General features: G+C 37.2%; 1 protein-coding gene across 16 annotated transcripts in view; it reads left to right on the top strand.

Moving 5' to 3' along the window:
* camk2g2 (calcium/calmodulin-dependent protein kinase (CaM kinase) II gamma 2) overlaps positions 1-21,158 on the top strand; it is a 76,212-nt gene that overhangs the window by 50,308 nt on the left and 4,746 nt on the right. Inside the window, exons 10-20 of one of the 16 annotated variants that reach the window (XM_079843171.1) lie at positions 66-188; positions 458-541; positions 761-803; positions 1,046-1,108; positions 4,773-4,813; positions 10,393-10,470; positions 12,403-12,447; positions 12,831-12,885; positions 16,203-16,307; positions 19,237-19,368; positions 20,327-20,402. In XM_079843171.1, the coding sequence (XP_079699297.1) occupies positions 66-188; positions 458-541; positions 761-803; positions 1,046-1,108; positions 4,773-4,813; positions 10,393-10,470; positions 12,403-12,447; positions 12,831-12,885; positions 16,203-16,307; positions 19,237-19,368; positions 20,327-20,402 (845 nt within the window). The remainder of the gene's footprint in view (positions 1-65; positions 189-457; positions 542-760; positions 804-1,045; positions 1,109-4,772; positions 4,814-10,392; positions 10,471-12,402; positions 12,448-12,830; positions 12,886-16,202; positions 16,308-19,236; positions 19,369-20,326; positions 20,403-21,158) is intronic. The other 15 variants (XM_079843180.1, XM_079843179.1, XM_079843181.1 and 12 more) reach the window with 15 other exon arrangements.

The following is a 21,158-nucleotide window of genomic DNA, read 5'->3' as shown; positions in this document are numbered from 1 at the left end:
ACAAAACTCACTGTATCTTCAAGAAAACTCGATGATCTTTCCTCTCTCGTTTTTTCATGTCTTAGTTTCCCTCTCCAGAGTGGGACACTGTTACCCCAGAGGCCAAAAACCTCATCAACCAGATGCTGACCATCAACCCAGCGAAGAGGATCACGGCTGACCAAGCAATCAAGCATCCATGGATCTGCGTATGTGTCCTGGACTCAAACCACAAGCACTTTTCAATATATGGTTTATATTGCGTCACCCAGCTTGTCACGATTACATGCAGCAACTGGCATAATGTCAAAGAGCTTACATTTCCAGACTGCAATTAAATAAACATTTGCTAGCCTGTTTGGTTTAAGAAAAACTTTAAATGAGACTTTATATCCAATTTGTATTATATACAATCTGTCATAACGTATCTGAATAAAGATTTGTCCTGAGGACTGTGACGTCTCTCTCTCACACTTAGCAACGCTCCACTGTCGCCTCCATGATGCATCGCCAAGAAACCGTTGAGTGTCTGCGCAAGTTCAACGCCCGCAGAAAACTCAAGGTCTGAATCATCGCTAACACAAGATTCAATTTGTTAACATTAGTTAATGCACTGGCTAACATGAATAACTGCAATACTTTTACAGCATGTATTAATCTAGGTTACTTTCCTTATTGGGAAGTATTACCCATCATTAATGCTCTATCCAAATGTATGATTGTTTGAAGACTTTGTCCATGTCTAGATTAGAAACTGAAGTCGTGCTTGTGTCTCCTGCAGGGGGCCATTTTGACTACCATGCTGGTGTCCAGGAACTTCTCAGGTGAATGCCGTATTAAGTTCTGAATTATGAACGAGACTTGTTATCATACATTGAGGGATCAGTATGTTATGTATATATATAATGGCCTCACTTTCCTGACTGCATTTGGCATAGGCATTTGGGCTTTGCTTTAGGTTGCTTTGTTAGGATACAAATTGGGTAAGTTTTTCTGTGATCCCGGAGAGGCTGAGCTTCTGCCTTGAGTAAGCCTCTCCAAAACGACATGCTCTTTTGTCCAATAGTGGGTCGGCAGCACACCACCCCCGCCACCCCCACCACCAGCACAGCTGCACTGGCACAGGAAGGTACGTGAGATGGGCACTAGGGGGCTGTCAGCCTCAGCATGTGACCAAGGGGAGCCTGCTATACCCCTGCCAACGCACGGGCACTGAAACTCTTCTGAGAGGCCATTCGCTATGCAGAGAATACATAACACACGCTCCAGGGTTTGGGTTCATTGACTGAATTTAGAATATTTCGATTCAAATTTAAATCAATAGAAATCTTGCATGCATGCATATCTTGTCAGGAATCAAATGTAAGTAAATTGACGTGTATAAAACTTGTAATTCAGTCAATCCCAACCCTGAGAAGCATTCGTAACCCTTTGTGCTTCGTGGCTTTTGACCAAAGTCTACGATGAGGGTGCCCTTAGCTGTCAGAGGCGACCTTTCCCTTCAGTCTGCACTGAACATCTTAACACAAGTGCTGTGAACTTGTCAGAAGATGTTTTGTGTCGTATTCAGCAGGTTGGGATGGTAAGAAGAGTATCACAAAAACATGTATTATGTCTTCCATAATGCATAATGGGTTTGCGCTCTTGGTGATGGTCCAGGGATGCTCCGGTGGAGGTATTTCGACCCGAGTCACCTTAAGCAACGGCATCATAGTTAAGATTTTCATTACAAATGTAGTCGCCTTTATTTATGTTGATGGTTTCTTAAGGTGGCTCGTTCTCCTTGTATACCACAGTCACAGTCAGGTCGGCTTTTGGTCAACCAGCTGCACTGGTTTGAAATTGTGGGTAGATGCTGACATGCATTTGCCTGTTGTAGAATGAATGTCTACATCATGTATGTATTAGCATGCTCTTATGGGAAGACTTACTGAGAAGAACCACTGTACTGAAGTCTTCACAGCGAGGATCGCTGTGGTGTGCTTTCAGCATGTCTTCGGGTGTCTTTGTGCATGGAGGACACGAAGCAACAGGGTCCACGTGTCCTTTTGTCTTGCTTTTTGTTTGTTTCTTACTTTCTTGCCCCTCTCCTCACATCTTAATGAAAGTGGCATGTCTGTGAACGCTCTGCCAATTGCTTCTGTTGCTTTAAAAGGATACTTAAAGGTGCAGTATGCGATTTCTCTAAATAGTTGTTGTTTGAAATCTACCCAAACAAACACACCCCTCCCTTCGTTTCTCCGCCCCCAAAATGCATGAACACGCAATGCAAGAGTGTCTCTTTTATCATAGCAGAAGAGAAGCAAAAAAAGATGACGAATGAACTCCAGACATGACACTCAAAACCAATGTTACTCACGGATGAAGCAGAAACATCACAACCTCGGCGTCCATTTTCAGGCCTTGCCGTGGGTCCTAAAGCTTCTGGCTTGATCATAGCCCCTTTTTTCCAGTGATATTCCTTCCTTTTGTGTAATGTCTCTCAGCCATCTAAACTCCCTCTTGCTCCGCTCAACTCACTCTCCCTCCTCTCCCATCATGAGTGGACACTGCTGATTGGCTACAAGTTTTTTTGTGATGCTCAGTCTGATCCACTTTCAACAGCGTTTTTCAAAAATCGCTTACTGCACCTTTAACAGCTGCAGCGATTTATTTAAGCCTCACAAGTACATATCATTTAATTTTATAATCAGAGACCGTTGTTGACAATGTGTATATCAGCCAAGCCGTTTAATTAGTTGCTATTTGACTATTTTGAAAGCATCGGCCGATTGACCATTCCCCCTTATGGGTTCATTTTAGCAAATTTGTGTATGTCTCAGTTCCTTCCTATCATATACATGTACACTGCCGTTCAAAAGGTTTCCGTTTTAAAATGTAATTTATTCCTGTGATGGCAAAGCTGAATTTTCAGCATCATTACTCCAGCCTTCATTGTCACATGATCCTTCAGAAATCATTCTGATATGTTTATTTGATGCTCTAGAAAAAGTTATTATCAATGGTGAAAACAGTTGTGCTGCTTAATATTTTTTTTGGAAAATGTGAAAGTTCAAAAGAACATTTTTTTAGAAAATAGAAATCTTTTGTGACTTTATAAAAGTCTTTATTGTCCCTATTGATCAATTTAATGCAGTCTTTCTTAATTTCAAAAAGTATTAATTCCTTTTTTTTAAATCTTACTGACTTGAAACTTTTGAACAGTAGTGTGTACAGTACATGATCACTTTATCGGCCATCATCCTCCCTGTTCTCGCAATTTGCAATTGCTTTGACCATTTAAAAATAACCTCTTATCAGTTACTACTTAGAGGGTGACTACCCTCTCTAACTCATGCTAAAGTATTTTATTTTATTTTTATGCATTTCTCACTATCAATAAGTGTAGCACACAAAGTCATTTGACGCATGAAACGATTTCAATTACGAGACCAGTTTAATTACGATTAACAGCTGAACAGATCAGAAAAGGGCCTTATCGTCCAATCACTCAGTCCTCCCATGAATCAGCAGTTTAGCTTTAGAGTACCATAGTGAACTGAAGCAGACAGGCATTGGTTTGTCAGATCTGCATGGAGTCGTGTGCAGGAGAGATGCCTTCAGTGATGACAGCAGGCCAGGCAGGAGATGTGTCTGCACAGCATGGACCCAGCATGAACAAAAAATCCTTTAGTTTTGCTTTGAGTTGCTTGACTACTTTGTTTGCCACAGCTATTTTTCTTTTTAATGATTGATTTATCTTAACTTCTTCCCTTTTTGCATTCTTTCCTACCTCTATCTACTTTTTAAAGGTAAGGGAATTTGAAGATCACTTATAAAGTCTACTCATGTTCTTGTATTTTTGTTTATTTGTGTGCTCGCATCGGTTTTGCCTTTTTAAACCACGTTTATGTTTATGAGATGTGCTCATAGAATACATTTCATATCAAACTGAGGTGGTCTTTTCGCATTTCTTGGTGGAGAGAATCTTCTAGCCACTTTATATGCTACCAGTGCTTTGGTGTTTGCTTTTGCCATGGGTCTAGGTGGTATTTTACTGCCGTGTCATGTGTCTTGTTTCTACCATTGTTATTTTAATGTCATTTATGTGCAATTGTAGTACTCATTCATATTTTGAATTGCCTTTTATTTTGATATTTTCCATTTTCATTTTCATTTTAGTAATTTTATGTGCTTTTGTCATTTATTTGTTTAAAAAAGTACATGAAACTTTTTTTGTTTTTACGGAAAACATATGCATTTTTAGCTGTTCATTTACACAACAACAGCGTTTTGGGGGCCTGAAAACGCAAACTTTTAAAAACAGGTTTCAAAGTGTAAGTTACCGTCTATGTGTAAACTACAAAAATGCACATTTGTGAAAACGGTGACATCATGCATATTATGTCAGTCTATAGGCGCATAGTTTTTTCTTTACAAAGTGATGTCCCCAGCTACTGGTCTGGCATAATACAGCATTGTTAATCGTTTTTGTGGAATCGTGTGAACACGGATTGTTTTGACGTTGTCGTCTTTATGCAAGAAAAATGCTAAGGAACCTTTTTGTTTTTAGTGCATCGTTGTCTTGTAGACGTGACATTGTAAGTTTAGTACTTAAACTTAGTTATAATGTCTAAGGTTTAATAAAAATTTTTTTTTTCATTGTTTTTTTTTATTTATTTTTTATAGTTTTAGTTAAGAATAACAACACTGGTTTCTACACTCAAGCACCACATTTTTTTTTTTTTAGATGTCAGTAACTGGTCAGGTCATCAAAAGTTTGAGCATTTCATTTTTTTTCTCCTCTCTTTCAGCATGCAAAAGTTTACTGAACAAGAAGTCTGATGGCGTGAAGGTAAGCCCACACGCATTTTATAAATATCTTCTTGAATCAGCATTGGCATCATAAAAAACAATGTTTTTGTATCATAAACAAATGCACAGTTCTTCCCCAGTTTTTATGTTTAAAAGATGTTTCCTGTCATATTTATTTTTCTTCTTTTAAGGGCAAATTATAAACAGAACTGACAGTCAAGCTAGCCAGCAAATGGTTTGCATAAACCACATAAAAAACTCTGTTTCTAATTTAAAATGATTAGCTGTTTATATGATATATTTCAGTGTGATCTTGAATAATATCCCCCTGAGGAGGCCCAATCAAAACCATTCGGCATATTTAGACGGATATTTGATGCAGAGAGACTTACTCAACCCTGTGCCGTCTCTGTGCATGCAGTGAAGCGTCAGCCTTTCACCAAGAAGCAACAGTTTCTCTAAATGACACAAGTCTTATCAATAAATCTATTCCAGAATTTTAACACTTTTCAATTGTTGCTACTAAAAACCCCTGTCATGTCACACATGGCTTTGCAACTTCTTGTGGTTGTTTATTTTTTTCCTATTCTTCTTCTTCTCTGTGGGATCTAACTAGCAGCTTTAATTTTTTCTGTGTTCACTGGCCTGTTTTCTATGCTTCCCTGTTTTGCCCTCCTCTGTTTCACCCTGTTCAGAAAAGGAAGTCAAGCTCCAGTGTTTATTTGATGGTGAGATCTGTTCCGTGTCTCTCCCCTTTTTCTGACTCTCCCTCAACACTTTCTCACTCTGGCTCTCTTTTTTTTTTTTTTTTTTTTGGTTGAGATGCTCGAGAGTTTGTTTGGGTCTTTTTTTTTTTTGTCTCATCGTAGGGTTTTGTGAATCATAGGATCATCAAACATTAACAGAGTCATGTTCACCCGTTCAGCTCTGTTTTATTACATACACACGTTTCTATTGGAATCCCATTCCCCTTGAAGTTCATTCTTCATTCCCATTGCATCTTGGTGCTTTCTTTTTTTACTCAGACCAGGGCTTTTGTCTAAGAGGTTTATCCTTGACCTAAGATTGGTCTGTCATCTGCAAGCCCTTGATAGACCCTGTGAGCTTCCTCCAGCTCGACTGTCTCTGCTTTCATTGGCCTTTAGAATCAGTAGCTTGTAGCCACTGATTATAAACAGGGCTGAAGTTTGCTCAGAGTGGACAAAGGGCTCTTACTTGGTGCTCTTTAATAGGAAGAGAGAATTTAAATGCTATTGGAACAGACTGTGTAAAGACACAGACAAACAAGCCTTTCTCTCAATGGAACTCCCCTTTTTCCCACAATCCATAGTTTGCCAGGCGATTTCTGTTGCCATGGCAATAGCTGCAGTGGCTGTGACATCAGGTTTGTCCTAACAACAAGTGAAGAGCCCCATGTTACAATAATGAAAATATTGTATGTTAAATTTACTCTTTAAACCCCCCTTTTCTTTTTGTTCTGTTTTTCATTTTTGAATATGGTTTTAAAGAATGTTGAATCAACCATATCATGGATTCCGCCTTAAGAGTAAATAATATTTCTTCTGTCGTCAGGTGATTGAAAGTAAATGACCGCAGCTGTTGATGTCTGTGAGTTAGACATGGCGATTCTGTGTTAGCCTTGTCACAGGGGGACATTTTTAATATTGAACAAATATCATTCAGACGTTTGTGCATAGATCCCCATTTCTCATGTCTTGAGTTTCTCCATCAGGTCCAGACAAATGTACACCCGTACCTCAGTTTTACTCCTGCTCTGGCTATCATTAGTAGAGTAGACCTTGTGATTTTCCAGCCAAGTCTTTGAGAATTTCTGAACTTGAAATCTAATAATAAACTAATAGGTCAACCAATCGGAGCCTTTAAGTGTTTCAGTGATCCCAATTTGTCTTGGACACAAGATTTGATCATCTTTAACAAACTTTTATTATAAATATTAGGGCTGTCAATTTAACACGCTATTTTAATTTCGTTATGGGGGAAAATAATGTGTTTAAATTAGCTAATTCACACACTTGCCCCTTAGTTCATCTTACATTTCTTGCAGTTGATTGGTGACAAACATGAAGGGAATCGTTATCAGGGAAAAAATGCCCGTATGAGTTTTTGTCTCATATTTATATCATGATATAGTTAAGCAATATCATAAGAGTTACAAGTGCAATATCATAAGTGCTGTTTTTGTCCCGAATAGCACAAGTGCAACTGTGATTTTAAACAACAGTTCAATAAATGAGTGAATGTTGTTATATTTTAGACACAATTGTCTGCTTAATATAAACTGTTAAAGGATTAGTTCACTTTTAAATAAACTTTTGCTGATAATTTACTCACCCCCATGTCATCCAAGATGTCCATGTCTTTCTTTCTGCTGTCGAAAAGAAATTAAGGTTTTGGATGAAAAGAGTCCAGGGTTTTTCTCCATATAATGGACTTCAATGGGCCCCAAACAGTTCAAGGTCCAAATGACAGTTTCAGTGCAGCTTCAAAGGGCTTTCAACGATACCAAACGATAAATAAGGGTCTTATCTAGCGAAACGATCAGTTTATGCGAGAAACCAAGCAGTATTTATGCTATTATTTTACCTCTTTTCAGACGAACGTGAGCATCTCTGAGCTCAGCCATTACTTCCGCTAAGTGAGGTCAAAATACGAGTGTGGTCATAGATGTATACGTAGATACCTCATTAGCGCTTGTACGGATCAATAGAATTAGGCATCTATGATCGATATATCTATGACCACGCTCGTATTTTGACCTCACTTAGTGGAAGTAATGGCTGAGCTCAGAGATGATCACGTTCGACATGAACATCTTGGATGACTTGGGGGTGAGTAAATTATCAGCAAAAGTTTATTTAAAAGTGAACTAATCCTTTAAGCCACAGCAAAACTGTTGTGCGTCTCCAAACAACACACTGCTGTACGAATCCGCGTTTTTAAGCGAATCAATCGGGTGAACCAATGATTCAATGGCCCATTCGTAAAGAGAGCCTTTTACTTCATTCCTGAATGAATCAGCCGGTTGAATGAATCGAATGAAAGAATAGGCTTGTTCGACTTGAAGCAGCGCTGCACAAACCGATGGGTGTATGTCTCCGTATGTTTTTTGAATCACTCTCGCAGTACTTTGATGTCATACACCGATCAGTCTGTGCAGCGCTGCCTCAACTCGAACAAGCCTAATGACTCAATGACTTATTCATTTAGACATTTACATTGTCACCTACTGGCAGTTTAAGTTTCTTGTTTAGAGTATAATTTCATTTTTTTTTTTTAAATCACATTTCCATATTAATAAAAAATCCATTAAAAGGGATAGTTCGCCCAAAATAATATTCTGTAATAAATTCTGTGTTGAATCAAATAAAATATATTTTTTCCTAAAGCTACTTTTTGTAATGTCTATTTGATGACTTTAATTAATCACACATCAAATTTGGCTGAGAAATTAATTAATCAACACATTGTGTAATTAGATTAAAAATATGAATCGCTTGACAGCCCTAATAAATATATTTGATATGAATGTTTATATATATATATATATATATATATATATATATATATATATATATATATATATATATATATATATATATATATATATATATATATATATATATAGTTTTTAATATTAACTTAAAATATTACATTAAAATAAGTTTTAATTATTTTTTTCTTTATAAATATCTAAAAAATTGTAGTTGACAGAAAAAGACAGTTATTTTTCAGTGTTTATATAGTATCACCCTATATACACTATATTGCCAAAAGTTTTGGGACGCCTGCCTTTACATGCACATGAACTTTAATGACATCTCATTCATAATCTGTAGGGTTTAATATGGAGTTGACCCACCCTTTGCAGCTATAACAGCTCTTCAACTCTTCTGGGAAGGCTTTCCACAAGGTTTAGGAGTGTGTTTATCGGGATTTTTGATCATTACTCTAGAAGTGCATTTGTGAGGTTGAGCACTGATTTTGGACAAGAAGGCCTGGCTCGCAGTCTTGCTTTGTGCAGACCTTGCTTTGTGCACTGATGTGCAGTTATGTTGGAACAGGAAGAGGCCATCCCCAAACTGTTCCCAAAAAGTTGGCAGCATGAAATTGTCCAAAATGTCTTGGTATGCTAAAGCATTAAGAGTTCCTTTCACTGGAACTAAGGGCCCAACCCCAACCCCCTTCCACGTTGTTATAATACCACTAACAGTTGACCATGGAATATTTAGTGGTGAGGAAATTTTATGAATGGACTTATTGCACAGGTGGCAACCTATCACGATACCATGCTTGAATTCACTGAGCTCCTGAAAGCGACCCATTCTTTCACAAATGTTTGTAGAAGCAGTCTGCATGCCTAGGTGCTTGATTTTTATATCTTTGGCCATGGAAGTGACCAATACTTTTGGCAATATAGTGTATATAATATGAAGGGTGATATAGTGGCGGCTAGTTTGTAAGTCAGGTCACTTACAAAACTAGCTGCCACTGCATCACTCCTGAAAAACGCTGAAAAATAACTGTCAATTTTCTGAGACTGAATGCATAAATAAAGCAGTTTCTTTAAAAAAAATTATAATAATAATGTTTTATCTCCTTTCTCTTTATGGCTGTTGAACATTTGGGTTGAACAACTTTTGGCTGCTGTTCTGGTCTTTTTAATCCGTATTTAACCTGTTCAAATCTTTCTTTCTGAAGATTCTTCTCAAGAATTGTCTTGGTTTTACTGCCGCCTTTCTTCTTTCTTATCTATAGTCAGCCTTTGTTCATTTCTAATCATTAGTTGTACCCTGCATTGATTCACAGAGTCCGAAGTTGTAGCATAAACTCTTCTCGCTGAAGCTTTTCACTGCATGCACTAGTGGACTATCAGGGTCCCGTAACTCCTTGACAGTAACATTGGCCTCTAGTTGTTGCTGTGTCAACAAAATTGTATATTTAAATATTTTTATAAATACCAAATATATTATCTGTAGCCTAGCCTTAAAACTTTTCTTTTCATGTTTTTTGACCATTGTATCAGCATTGTAACAATGTCTCTCCATATAAAAATGTGAAAGATGTTTACATACTCCTCTACTGATTTATTATTAAATAAAGTAAAGGTAAACAAAATAAACTTATTTTCTGTAAATATACTTATTCTCTGTTGTCATATTTTGTATAGCCCACCATGTTTTATCTTTGTATCTTTGTTTTTATCAAGAATTGTAATGCAATTTTACAGATATGTGAGGATTTATGTTTCATTTTATAGTATTACCCACCACCAATCTGTAATTCCATAGCGTACCTCTCACATAAACAATCCAGTTGAACGCCTATCATTAATTCAAGTACAGCTAACACTTTTTATACATGAAAGTGTATCGTTAAAAGTGCTCTAGGGCACATTACAGGAGTGTTCTCTTACTTCTAAGCTAATTTACACATACAGATCCCCTTTCTTGCTGTACTGTTGTTTTCGACACGTCTAGAATGAACTGCACTGGAAAGAAATCATTAGGGCCCGAGCACGGACGGTGCGAAGACCCTCTTGGAAAGGCTCTGTTTATTTTGTGTTGTCATTGATTTTTTTTGTTTTGTTTTTTGCCCCAGCCACAGACAAACAACAACAAAAACAGTGTAGTAAGCAGCAGCACCAAAGACAGCAGCATATCATCCACTGCACCAATGGTACCTCATCTTAACTTTTATTTCCTTCACTCATAGTTTTTCCTTTTCTTAGTTCTTAAGTCTTTTAGTAAAAGGCTTTATCAGTTTGTCCCATACCTGTTGTTTTGACTTCCACCACCCATCGCTCAATCCACTCAGATGAAGATGTGTGACGTTACTCAAAACTAAAACATCTGGTTTGTGCCTGTGGATTTCTCTCTGACTTCCTATTTTACCCAAACAAACTCGCAGGAGAAGTTTGACAGCTTAGCAGACATCCCCTGTACTTTAAAAAAAAAACTTTTCTTTTTGTTCAGTATCTGACCATATTAAAGTGAGATAACATTTTTTTTAGGATAGTAATATGTAGATAATCCCTGGTTGCATCTTCTCTTAATCTCACAGTCGAGTCTCCAAGGGTAAAACAGGATTGTTTTATGTCAGGAAGCAGAGCTGCTCTGTTTGTTCTGAAGATGCAGTCCCTAACTTTTATTATTATGGGTAATTGCTTATTTACCCAGTTCACAGCCATCAGAGGACATAGTGCTACTTCAGTTCTGTCAAATATATCAAAATTTGTCAACTGACACGCACACCCAGTCAAGGAACAGTGGGGTCTAAAAGTCTAAGATCATTATACAGTATGTTCTCAGCAAGAGAATGTGATTTTAAAATGAATTTAAATATTGAATTGATATGTAATGTTTTATTTAATTACCATTATTTTCAGTATTTCTTAGTGTTTGCCCAGACCTTAAATTTGCTTGGACTCACAAGCGATCCCCCAAACCCCCCCCAGAAATGCATCAAAGGAAATGAAATTGTAATTGGTTCTCAGCACGTAGGGACTGCATCTTCAGGTCTGCCTTGACAGGTTGCTTATTAGAGGGTGCTGTGTTAGTTATGGTGGAAATAAAGTAGGATATATTGCGCAAGACTGTTTGTTTATATGTGGGGTGTGTGTATGTGCAAAGGTGGGATCAATGCTTTGTGTTTTCAGGAGAATAACATACCGTGGCATTGAAATCTAACTGTTTGTACAGTGTTAATCATTTCTGTTATGTCTGTGTGCTGTTGGTGACTGGGGTTGGTCTTGGAGAGAGACTTCTCAAGCCTATTGACTACTTCCTTTTCCACTGTGTTTCTGTGGTCAGCAGTACCCAATCCTTGCATGCATATCCATTGAACTTCAAGTTCTTTGTGTAATGTCTTTCTTTGCAAAACTTTATAGTTATTGTATACAGGGGCCTCAAAGTATTTGGACACCTAACCCACACTTAAACAAATGAATGTCATTGTATTATATGTGGCATTTCTTTTAAATGGATAGTTCACCTAACAATACAAATTGTCAGAATTTTCATTTTTGGGTGAACTATCCCTTTAAAAGAAATATAGTATAGGCTTGCTTTTATTTATTTGTTTGTTTATTTATTGATATATCTAGTTATCAATTGTTATTCAGTGTAACATGTAGGTCATTTATTTATTGATTTATTTAAAACCATTACATAATGAAATTATATAATGAATTTATTTTGTCATTTCATTCGTTTTATTATATTATTTATTTATTTTGTATGTTTTATTTTTGGCTGTTAGTGTACAAAACACCATAAACAAATTGCATTTATTTTAGTGAACTATATCACAAGCACATTTATTTGTTTATTTATTTATATTTATTTATTGACCACTTCTTGTCAATTTTTATCATCTAATGCAATCAATTAATTTTTTTTTAAAATCTTTTTACAATAGTTAAAATTAAGGGCCCAAATACATTTGTGGGCCACTGTATACACATTATTAGCATAAGGAACAAATGCTGAATTGTCCAATGCTACTGACGATCATAACAGTCGTACAGTCACATCATGCTAGTTGTGGAGCTAGGGTCCCTCACCCCCTTCCCTCAGCCCTGCATGGTAAACTCTCTCCTGCCTCCCCCAGGAATCACAGACCACTGTCGTGCACAATCCAGCCGATGGCATCAAGGTAAGCCACCTCTTTTAGCTCTGCCATTGAACACGGGTCATTTGAGCTACTTCCTAAAACCACAACCCCAAACCTTCACAAATATCACTCAAATGAATGGGTCTTGCCCTCATGCTTGGTTGGCTGGTTTGTGCAGGGCTTGGTGTGTTCCTGTCAGGGGTCTGTGTGTGTGTGAGGGTGTGCTGGGGTATATCTGTGCTTGCGGGTGATTCTTTATATGCGTGTGTGTGTGTGTTTGCTGGTTCACGGTGTGTGCACCATATATTGTTCCACATGGTTTATAGACCCTTTCTGCAAACCTGTTTCTGTACTACTTTTTCCATCTTCCCACCTTCATACAACCATCCCTCCATCTTGCATATTGTGTCTCTCTCTCATCACAGGGGTCTACAGAGAGCTGTAACACCACAGAAGAGGAGGACATGAAAGATAAGAAAGGTACACTATCAACTCCTCATGTACTCTGAATGTCTTTCTCTTGTTCTATGGGATCTACAGAACAGGGTTTATGTGTATTGGTACATTCAAAAGGAAATATTGTAATTATGCAGTGAGATTTTTGTATGACCAAGCAGTCCGACGTCAGATGGTATGGTCCACACAGAGATCTGAGCTCCACATTATTGAGTCCGTCTGGGATTACATAAATAAGCAGAAGCAGAGACTGTCTAAATCCATAGAAGAACTGTGGCAACTTCTCTAAGATGTTTGAAACAACCTACCTGCAATCTGTGTTTAAAGCTGTGTGAAGCTAGGAGGATTGGTGCTGCTTTAAAGACAAACAGTTAAAATGTTAACAGACAAACATTTTACTAAGCTAATAGAAGTTGATAGAATAAGTAAAATTTTATCATTGGATTATTGTATTCCAAAAGTGCTTTATAGTTCACCCAAACATGGAAATTGTCATCATTTACCAAACCAATCATATGAGAAAACAACTATTTTAAGAGTACTTTTCGGATTTATGAAAAGTACAAATGAGAGTGTATGAATTGATATGAAAAAAATAGTTAGGTATTGCCTTTACTCACCCTCACATAGTTTCAAGCGCATAAGACTTTCATTTATCTTCTAAACACAAATAAATAGATTTTTAATGAAACATGAGAGATTTCTGTCCCTCCCATGAAAATCTATTACACAAAAAAAAGTTTGTAAAGAGATGGATAAAGAAATGCATATAAGCCAAGTCTTCTGAAGAGACACGATTGATTAATATTATGAACAGTTTTTATTCAGGCTTTTATTTACATATAAACACACATACATAGAGCATGTCAAATATGAACCAATGATATTTTTCATGTGTCAAGCTAGTACGGTTGACCTTCTTTTTACCATATTTGATGTGCGCTATGTATTTGCGGTTTTAGTTTTTTTTCCCCCAATACTAACACAAAATTGTCAAGAACGCATCGGGATGTATTTTATGTGTTTATACTACAAATTCGGTGTGTTTCTGACAACCTCTGAATGTGGTTTCAATGAAAGGATCACAAAATGCTTTGGATGGACATTAATACCAGATGTGAATGGGGTCATGGTTTGTTAGTTTCTCAAATAGTGGTAATGAGGGCCAGAGGGAATAAATAGTATACAGGTAATGAGAGATTGACAGTGAGTGGTGAAAGGACCTTTATGGTATGATAATTGCTTTGTGTGTGTTGACGGCCAGTTTGTCAACTGTAGATACATTGCTGGTCACTACAGCAGCAGCTATTATGCAGTATAAGGGACCAAAACAAGGTCAGACTGACTGATTTGCTATCATGAATCAGCACAAGCTTTGCTATGAAAAGGAGCCGTGCTGTGATTGCCAAAGTTACCATGACACTGATGAATCACAAAGTTTTGTGTTCGTATAATGAATGTCCACAATATATGAGGGAATATTCGTTTTACAGCAATGACCTTTTACAGGCAACAAATACCCCTTCTGAGAACTACTGAGCCTTCGTATCACATCTCAGTATGTTGTCTAGCAGAGTCAGACAGTGGTTCATTACTACACAGCAATCTTGCACAATGGCTTCAACTCAATTATATACAATCATGGTACCATTCATCATCTGATTGGCCTTTTTGATAAATTCTGAGCTTTTCTGAGCTTCTATATTGCTTTTTGAGGGATGTTAGATACAAAGATTACCTTACTTTAATCATTTCTATTCAATCTGGGAAACACAAGCAGAGGTTTAATGAGTCAGTAGAGATGTAGGGTCATTCATTACTTGACACTAATCCAAGCTTGATGGTCAGGTACACTCAATAGTCAATATGCTGAGATCTAACCCTTAGAGACCTAAGCACAGATGTTGGTATGCACTACCGTTCAAAAGGTTTTTGTTGTTGTTGTTTTTAAAGAAATTAATACTTTTATTCAGCAAGGATGCGTTCAATTGATCAAAATTGACAGTTATAATGTTACAAAAGATTTCTATTTTAAATATATGCTGTTCTTTTGAACTATAAATTCATCCAAAAATCATGAAGAAAAAAAAAACGCAGTATCACAGTTTCCAAATATTAAGCTGCACAACTATTTTCATCATTGATAATAAGAAGAAATGTTTCTAGAGCAGCAAATCAGCATATTAAAATGATTTCTGAAGGATCATGTGACTGAAGACTGGAGTAATGATGCTGAAAATTCAGCTTTGCCATCACAGGAATAAATTACATTTTTAAATATATATAAAAAAAATGGAATACTATTTCACAATATTATGATTTTTACTGTATTTTAATCAAATCATTTCCTCATGTTTTACCCAAAAATATTTTATTATTTAAAGGTGCTGTATGTAAGTTTTTTACTGTGCTAAAACATAAAAATACTTTAATATGTTTGCAGATATTTAGGAAACATGCTAAGTTCACATTCTCGTTTCTCTGGAAAACAATGCTACAGCCAATTATTTTACCCAATAGTATATCAACACCACAGGTTGCCAGTTAGCGGAAAACACAGCGTATTGCAACCATAACGCAGAATCTACCCGACCTTAAAAGCCTCGGCATCCATCTAAAAAAAACTTTATGAACGGAAGCACGTTAAAACACAGATAAATCAACTCATCAACTTACAGTGTGTAAGACTCCTCACCTTCCATTATCAATTGCGCTCATTCCTGTTGCGTGTCCTCAAACTGGCAACCCGCATGAGCGTCGAGTCTGAGGAGGGGATGGGAAAACCATATTTTGAATTTGGGCTGCAGTACCCATTTCAACCACTAGCTGTCATTCTTACATACAGCACCTTTAATAACCATTGCAGTTGTTCCAACAGTCTGTCTCTGAGGGTTAAACTTTAGAAATGATCCACTTGCGTCATAGCAGAGAGGCCCAACGATCTCACATTCTATACTAGGGTGCAAATATGTCCCAGACAGAGAAGTCCTTCAGCTTTTTCGAAAACAAACAGTTGTACAACATGTTCTTGTATAGGGGTATTAGAGAGTTCAGGGTTCAGAAAGTATTGCTTATTTTGTTTTGTTTTTCCCCACATAACATTTACTTTTATATTGTTTTCTGCTCTCAAGTTGCATGCACATTATGTCTTAGCATGAGTGTTTTTTTGTGTGCGTGTAGTGTGTGCCGTTGATATTTTTGGATGATTACCATGCAAATTATGTCATCATTTCCACATATAAATATAGCACAAAAGGAAAGATGGAAAAAGGTTTTTGCCTTGTGGTGTAGCTTACCACAACAAATGTCACATATTTTTTCCCCCTAATTGTCTGTGTCAGTATCGGTGGGCGGGGCTAGCAATGACAGTGCAGTGGTCAGCCAGTGCAGTGGCTCGGATGAGCCGGCTCCTCAGACTGAGGCCTCTCCCCCCTGCCCACTACCCAGTAAGTCAACTGCTACAGCAGTGACCTTATCAACGGGTCCTACATCTCCCTCTTGGACTCATCTGATCTCTACCTCACATTCTTTCCGTTCCTACTGCTCCCACTGCTAACATGGAGTATTTCACCTTTTTAAGCTTGTCAATACGTTACATTAATATATCTGGCTAAGATGGACTCACTGGACATCTACATTGTTAAATGCTCTAATCTTGTGGTTTGGTGTCAGTATTAAAGGGGTCATATCATACATTTTAATTTTGTTATTGATTTATCATTATTGTTTTTTGGGGGGGTTTTGCAGAAAAAATAGTAGTTCATTTTTTGACGTCCAACTCGCCTCATTTTCAGACCAGCATGCCCATGGGCGCGAATGCATTTGCTATTTTAACAACGTGGCGCAGAACGTGAAAATGATAGCTGCGTCGGGCTGGAACTAGCAAAAAACACTTACGCCGCATTGCACCAGGTGTATGATAGGGCCCACTGTCTCTGACCTTGAAATGGTATATATTTGTTGCTGTGCCTTTATGAATTGTCCACTCAGACACAAGCAGCAGTTTTATTGCTTAAATGTGATGCATAAACAGTTATGGTCGTATTGAAATGATCAGGTTGGTAAAAAAAATAAACGTAATACTTGAATACTGTGTTAAAGTGTTCATCTTTGTGATGCCTGAAATTTACTTAGTTTCAGTACATTCTTTTTTTGTACTGAGAAAGTTTTGAGTTCAAATGAACACTGTGGTGTGCTTTTATAGTTTATATCAAAAGCTGAAGATACATTTGATTCCTTATGATATGACCTCTTCAAGACAATATGGCATTTTTATGGCTTTCGTGAGTCATTGCAACAGAATGCACGCCACGTAATGTGCTGTAATCGGCACAGAAACCAAGGACTGAGATTGTCACTTTACCTGATTTGAGTCTCTCGCAGTCCACCATCTTTGCCCTTTTACTCGTGTACGTCCTCACCTCTGACATGGAAAGAATTGCACTGACCTTCTCAGTCAGAGTGACCTTTTCATTTATTTATCTGTGTGACACTGAATACTTTGAGTGTGACAGATGAGCAGAGGGCCCGTGCTGGGACTGTACACGGCAGACACCTTTCAACACATGCACACATTGTGCTTAGCTCTACTCAGTATGGCCATTATTCTTCTTGTGTTCTTCATTAACTCGTACTGCTTATGCCAGTATAGGTTACTGCCACCGTCATAACGCAGGCCGTCTTGCCTATACATCTCTGCTCTTTCTTGGCTGCATGTTGAGTTCAGCATTCAGCAACTGCTCAAACCACTGAACCAGACTACTGCAGGTCTGTTTTAAAAAAAAAACATGAGATATGTCACCATCTGCTGGACTGTTAAAACAAAACCCTGCCAGCTCTCTGTTGCAGTATTGCTTGAACATGCTGTAAGCCTCTATATAATTTTCATACATGTTTATCACTTTATTATGTGTTTTCTGTGTGGCATGCAGTGAATAGCAGTGGTTTAAGAATGGTTTGCAGTACCTTGATATTGTATGAAACATCAGTATAATCAGCGGTTCTCAGCCTTTTGGGCTCAAATTCTCTCCATTTTCTAACACAATATTCACTCCCTCCCCCCACATTATAGGATATACAGTCAAACCAAAATGTATTCACACACCTTCAACATATTTTCACATTATCACAGTTTATTTGCTATAGTTTAGAAAATGGTAATAAAATATGACATGAACTCAGTTAAACTGTGTTAGAACAAAATCTTGATCATGTCTGATAACTTTGATAGAAAGGTATGTAATGGATTACAATCAACCAATCAGCTGTTAAATTTAAGTACACAATTCGATGATACCGATTTAGGGCCAACCAATGACCAAGCAATGCTTAATTTAGCAATTAAAGAAAAAACACTTAAGCAAAACATGGTCATGTCAAAGTGTCGGAAACATGTTGGTCCCAAATATTTATCAATTTTACTAGTAGTCCACTGTATGAAGAATTTTGGGGTATAATATGTCACAGTTTACTTTATTTTGCTATCCTCACTTACATAAATGAACTATAGTGTCCTGCGCCCACTAGTAAAAAATGATATCTGGTGTCTGAATAATTTTTGGTTTGACTGTATAAGATATTTCAGGTATTTCTTCTGTATGACAAAGCTGCTTGTTTTCAAACTTTTTTTATTATCTCAGTGTTCTACAATAAGGAAAATATTAGCAATAAACAATATACAGTTATTACATCTTGATTTAGTTTTTCTAGATTTTTAATTTAGATTAAGAGTTGGATTATTTTAATTTAATAATAATTTATAAATCCATTTATATTTAATTCTTAATACACGCAGGATGTCTTAAAAATATTGAGTCAACCTGTATCCCCCCTGGAAATGTACAAAGGCCCTGGTTCCCTGGTTGAGAACCACTGATCTAGATGAATTAGTGACTGTGCCTATGCTTGGAATAGAATACTAGTGTACTACTAACTAGTATTAAACAGTATACACTGTATAATGCCTACTTTTTTTATAGAAATGGAAAATGGAAATAACATACAATTTAAATCTAAAATTATTTTTAAAAAAGTAAAAAAAAAATGGTCTTTTGCAGAAATGTTTGTAGACATTTTCCTGATCAAATAATGAGTGACATTTCATTGTGGGATGTAGTATTTCAAACAGTAATTTCTGTTGAATACCACGTTTTGCCAAATGTATTTGGTTGCTCAGGTCGACTTTGCATACAGAAAATGTGCATATTGTGCACAGTATACACACAGCTGTAGCAATAGTAGTAGAGTAGTATACTATTCCGAACACAGGCTGTCTCTGTTTAGAGCTTACTTTGTTTGTCAGACTTTTGTTTTGCTGTGGCCTAGCTTCTCTGTGTGCTTAGTTGCAGTTTTGTTTATTTGTCTGTTGTCTTGCAGCCGAACCACCACTTGATGTTAAGAATGTTGCTTGGAGCAGTTCAGGTCAGAGCTCCTGCCCTGATTTAGAGCCTGCTGTACCTGCTCCAGCCTCCACAACACCAGGGGGCAGCAGCGTGCACAGGCAGCAGTGTAAGTCTTAGACTGTTGATCTAGGGTGCGTCTCAATCAGCTCCCTAGTTCAGTAGTCAAGGCACTGATCAGGGAGTCGGCCATTTTAAGGGCGGTCTCAATCCCAGAATCCACTGAATCGTTCGCTCCCTAAAAAGTCCCACAATGCACTGCGAAACCCAGAGTGCATTGATGCTCGCTATGTTCCATTAACGGAAGTTCTGAAGCGCGAATATTAAATCACATGAGCCAAAACATTACACATAATGACCGATAATCACACGCGATAAAATAAAATAATGCTTTCTATTTAAAAAAAATAAATATATATAACTGGGCAAAGTATTTCATAAAGTACTTTAAATAACATTACAAGTAATATCAGAAAGATATCAGCTCTGCTGTTGTTGTTCATAAATACCAGTAATGATGTTGTACAATGAGGATGTGTCACGTCGCAGTGAGCCAGCGTACTTTACTGTCCTTACCAGTGCCCGAACACGTGTACATGATATACTGATTCACGAGCTCGGGAGCTAGGGAACTGATTGACATGCACCCCTAGTGACAGATAAAATGAATTTGATGTTTTTCTAAATAGATATCCTGACATGCCCTCTCTGCAGTTCATCACACTATAGGGAAACCTCTAGAGAAACTTGTCCATCTGCAGGGATTATGAGCTCATGCGAGTGTGAACTGTTTGTACTTTGAGTAAAACAATGGGTGGTTGGCTTGTAGTTACGGAGCTGGTTGAAATCATAAGCGTTTAATAATCTTTGAATACAAGTCATTCAAGACCTCTGCTTGTGCCAAAATCAGGATGCTTGGGTGGATATTGAAATACACCGCCAATAGAATGCTGAGCTGATTGAGATTTCTGGAGCAGCCAGCTCGGAGCATACCGTTGGTTTGCGATTTTCAAATAATGGATGTGGATAAACCTTGATTGTGTCCTTATGTTTCCTCCAAACACCAGCACGAAAGCAGGAGATCATTAAAATCACTGAGCAGCTGATTGAGGCCATCAACAACGGAGATTTTGAAGCTTACACGTAAGTACTGTTTATATATGTATATATATATATATATGTATACATATATATATATATGTTTTCATATGCCATATCACTGATTTTATGGTTTGTGATCATTTTTGTTGGTAGATTTTCACCCAAATAATAGCCAACAAAGGGCCAGATTTACTAAACAGGGCAAATTGGCATGATAGCGCAATTCCAAAAAAACACAGTCGGGAGTGGAAAGTTCAGCATGTGATCGATCTACTGACGAAAAATTTAAGAACACAGATGCAGCCTGATCATTTCCATAATGACCAACGCAATTTATTTGCAGTGAGCTCCATTTGAAAATAACTCTGTCCACGCATTTCTTTAGTAAATCCTGACCGTAGGTTTTTTTTAATGCCAGAGGGTTTGCGCTGTCACAAGCTGTTCGTAAATCTGGCCCAAAATGTTTATGTAGCGCACATAGAAAATGGAATATCTTAGATTTATTAATAGGAACAAACGCCATATTTAATTGATATTGCTGGTAATCAAGAGAACATTTTGTAAATATTGTTTAATCAGCACTTTTGGTTGATCTCTTAAAAAGCACAAGCATGTTTACTTGCAACATGAATGAAACCATTTTATAAATAAACCTGTTAAAATCACTGATCATTTTCTGTCAAATGTGTTTCACTTTTGTAATAATTTGCAAATGTGGTGTATGTGACTTTCTTCTTTCAGATGAATACAATCTGAGTTATTATATATTAAAAAATATCCTAGCTCTTCCAAGCTTTA

This window comes from Gobio gobio, assembly GCF_949357685.1.
Source record: "Gobio gobio genome assembly, chromosome: 18".
In the NCBI taxonomy this organism is placed as follows: domain Eukaryota; kingdom Metazoa; phylum Chordata; class Actinopteri; order Cypriniformes; family Gobionidae; genus Gobio; species Gobio gobio.
Note: the sequence above shows the minus strand (reverse complement) of the source record. Positions and strands in the feature narration are given on the sequence as shown.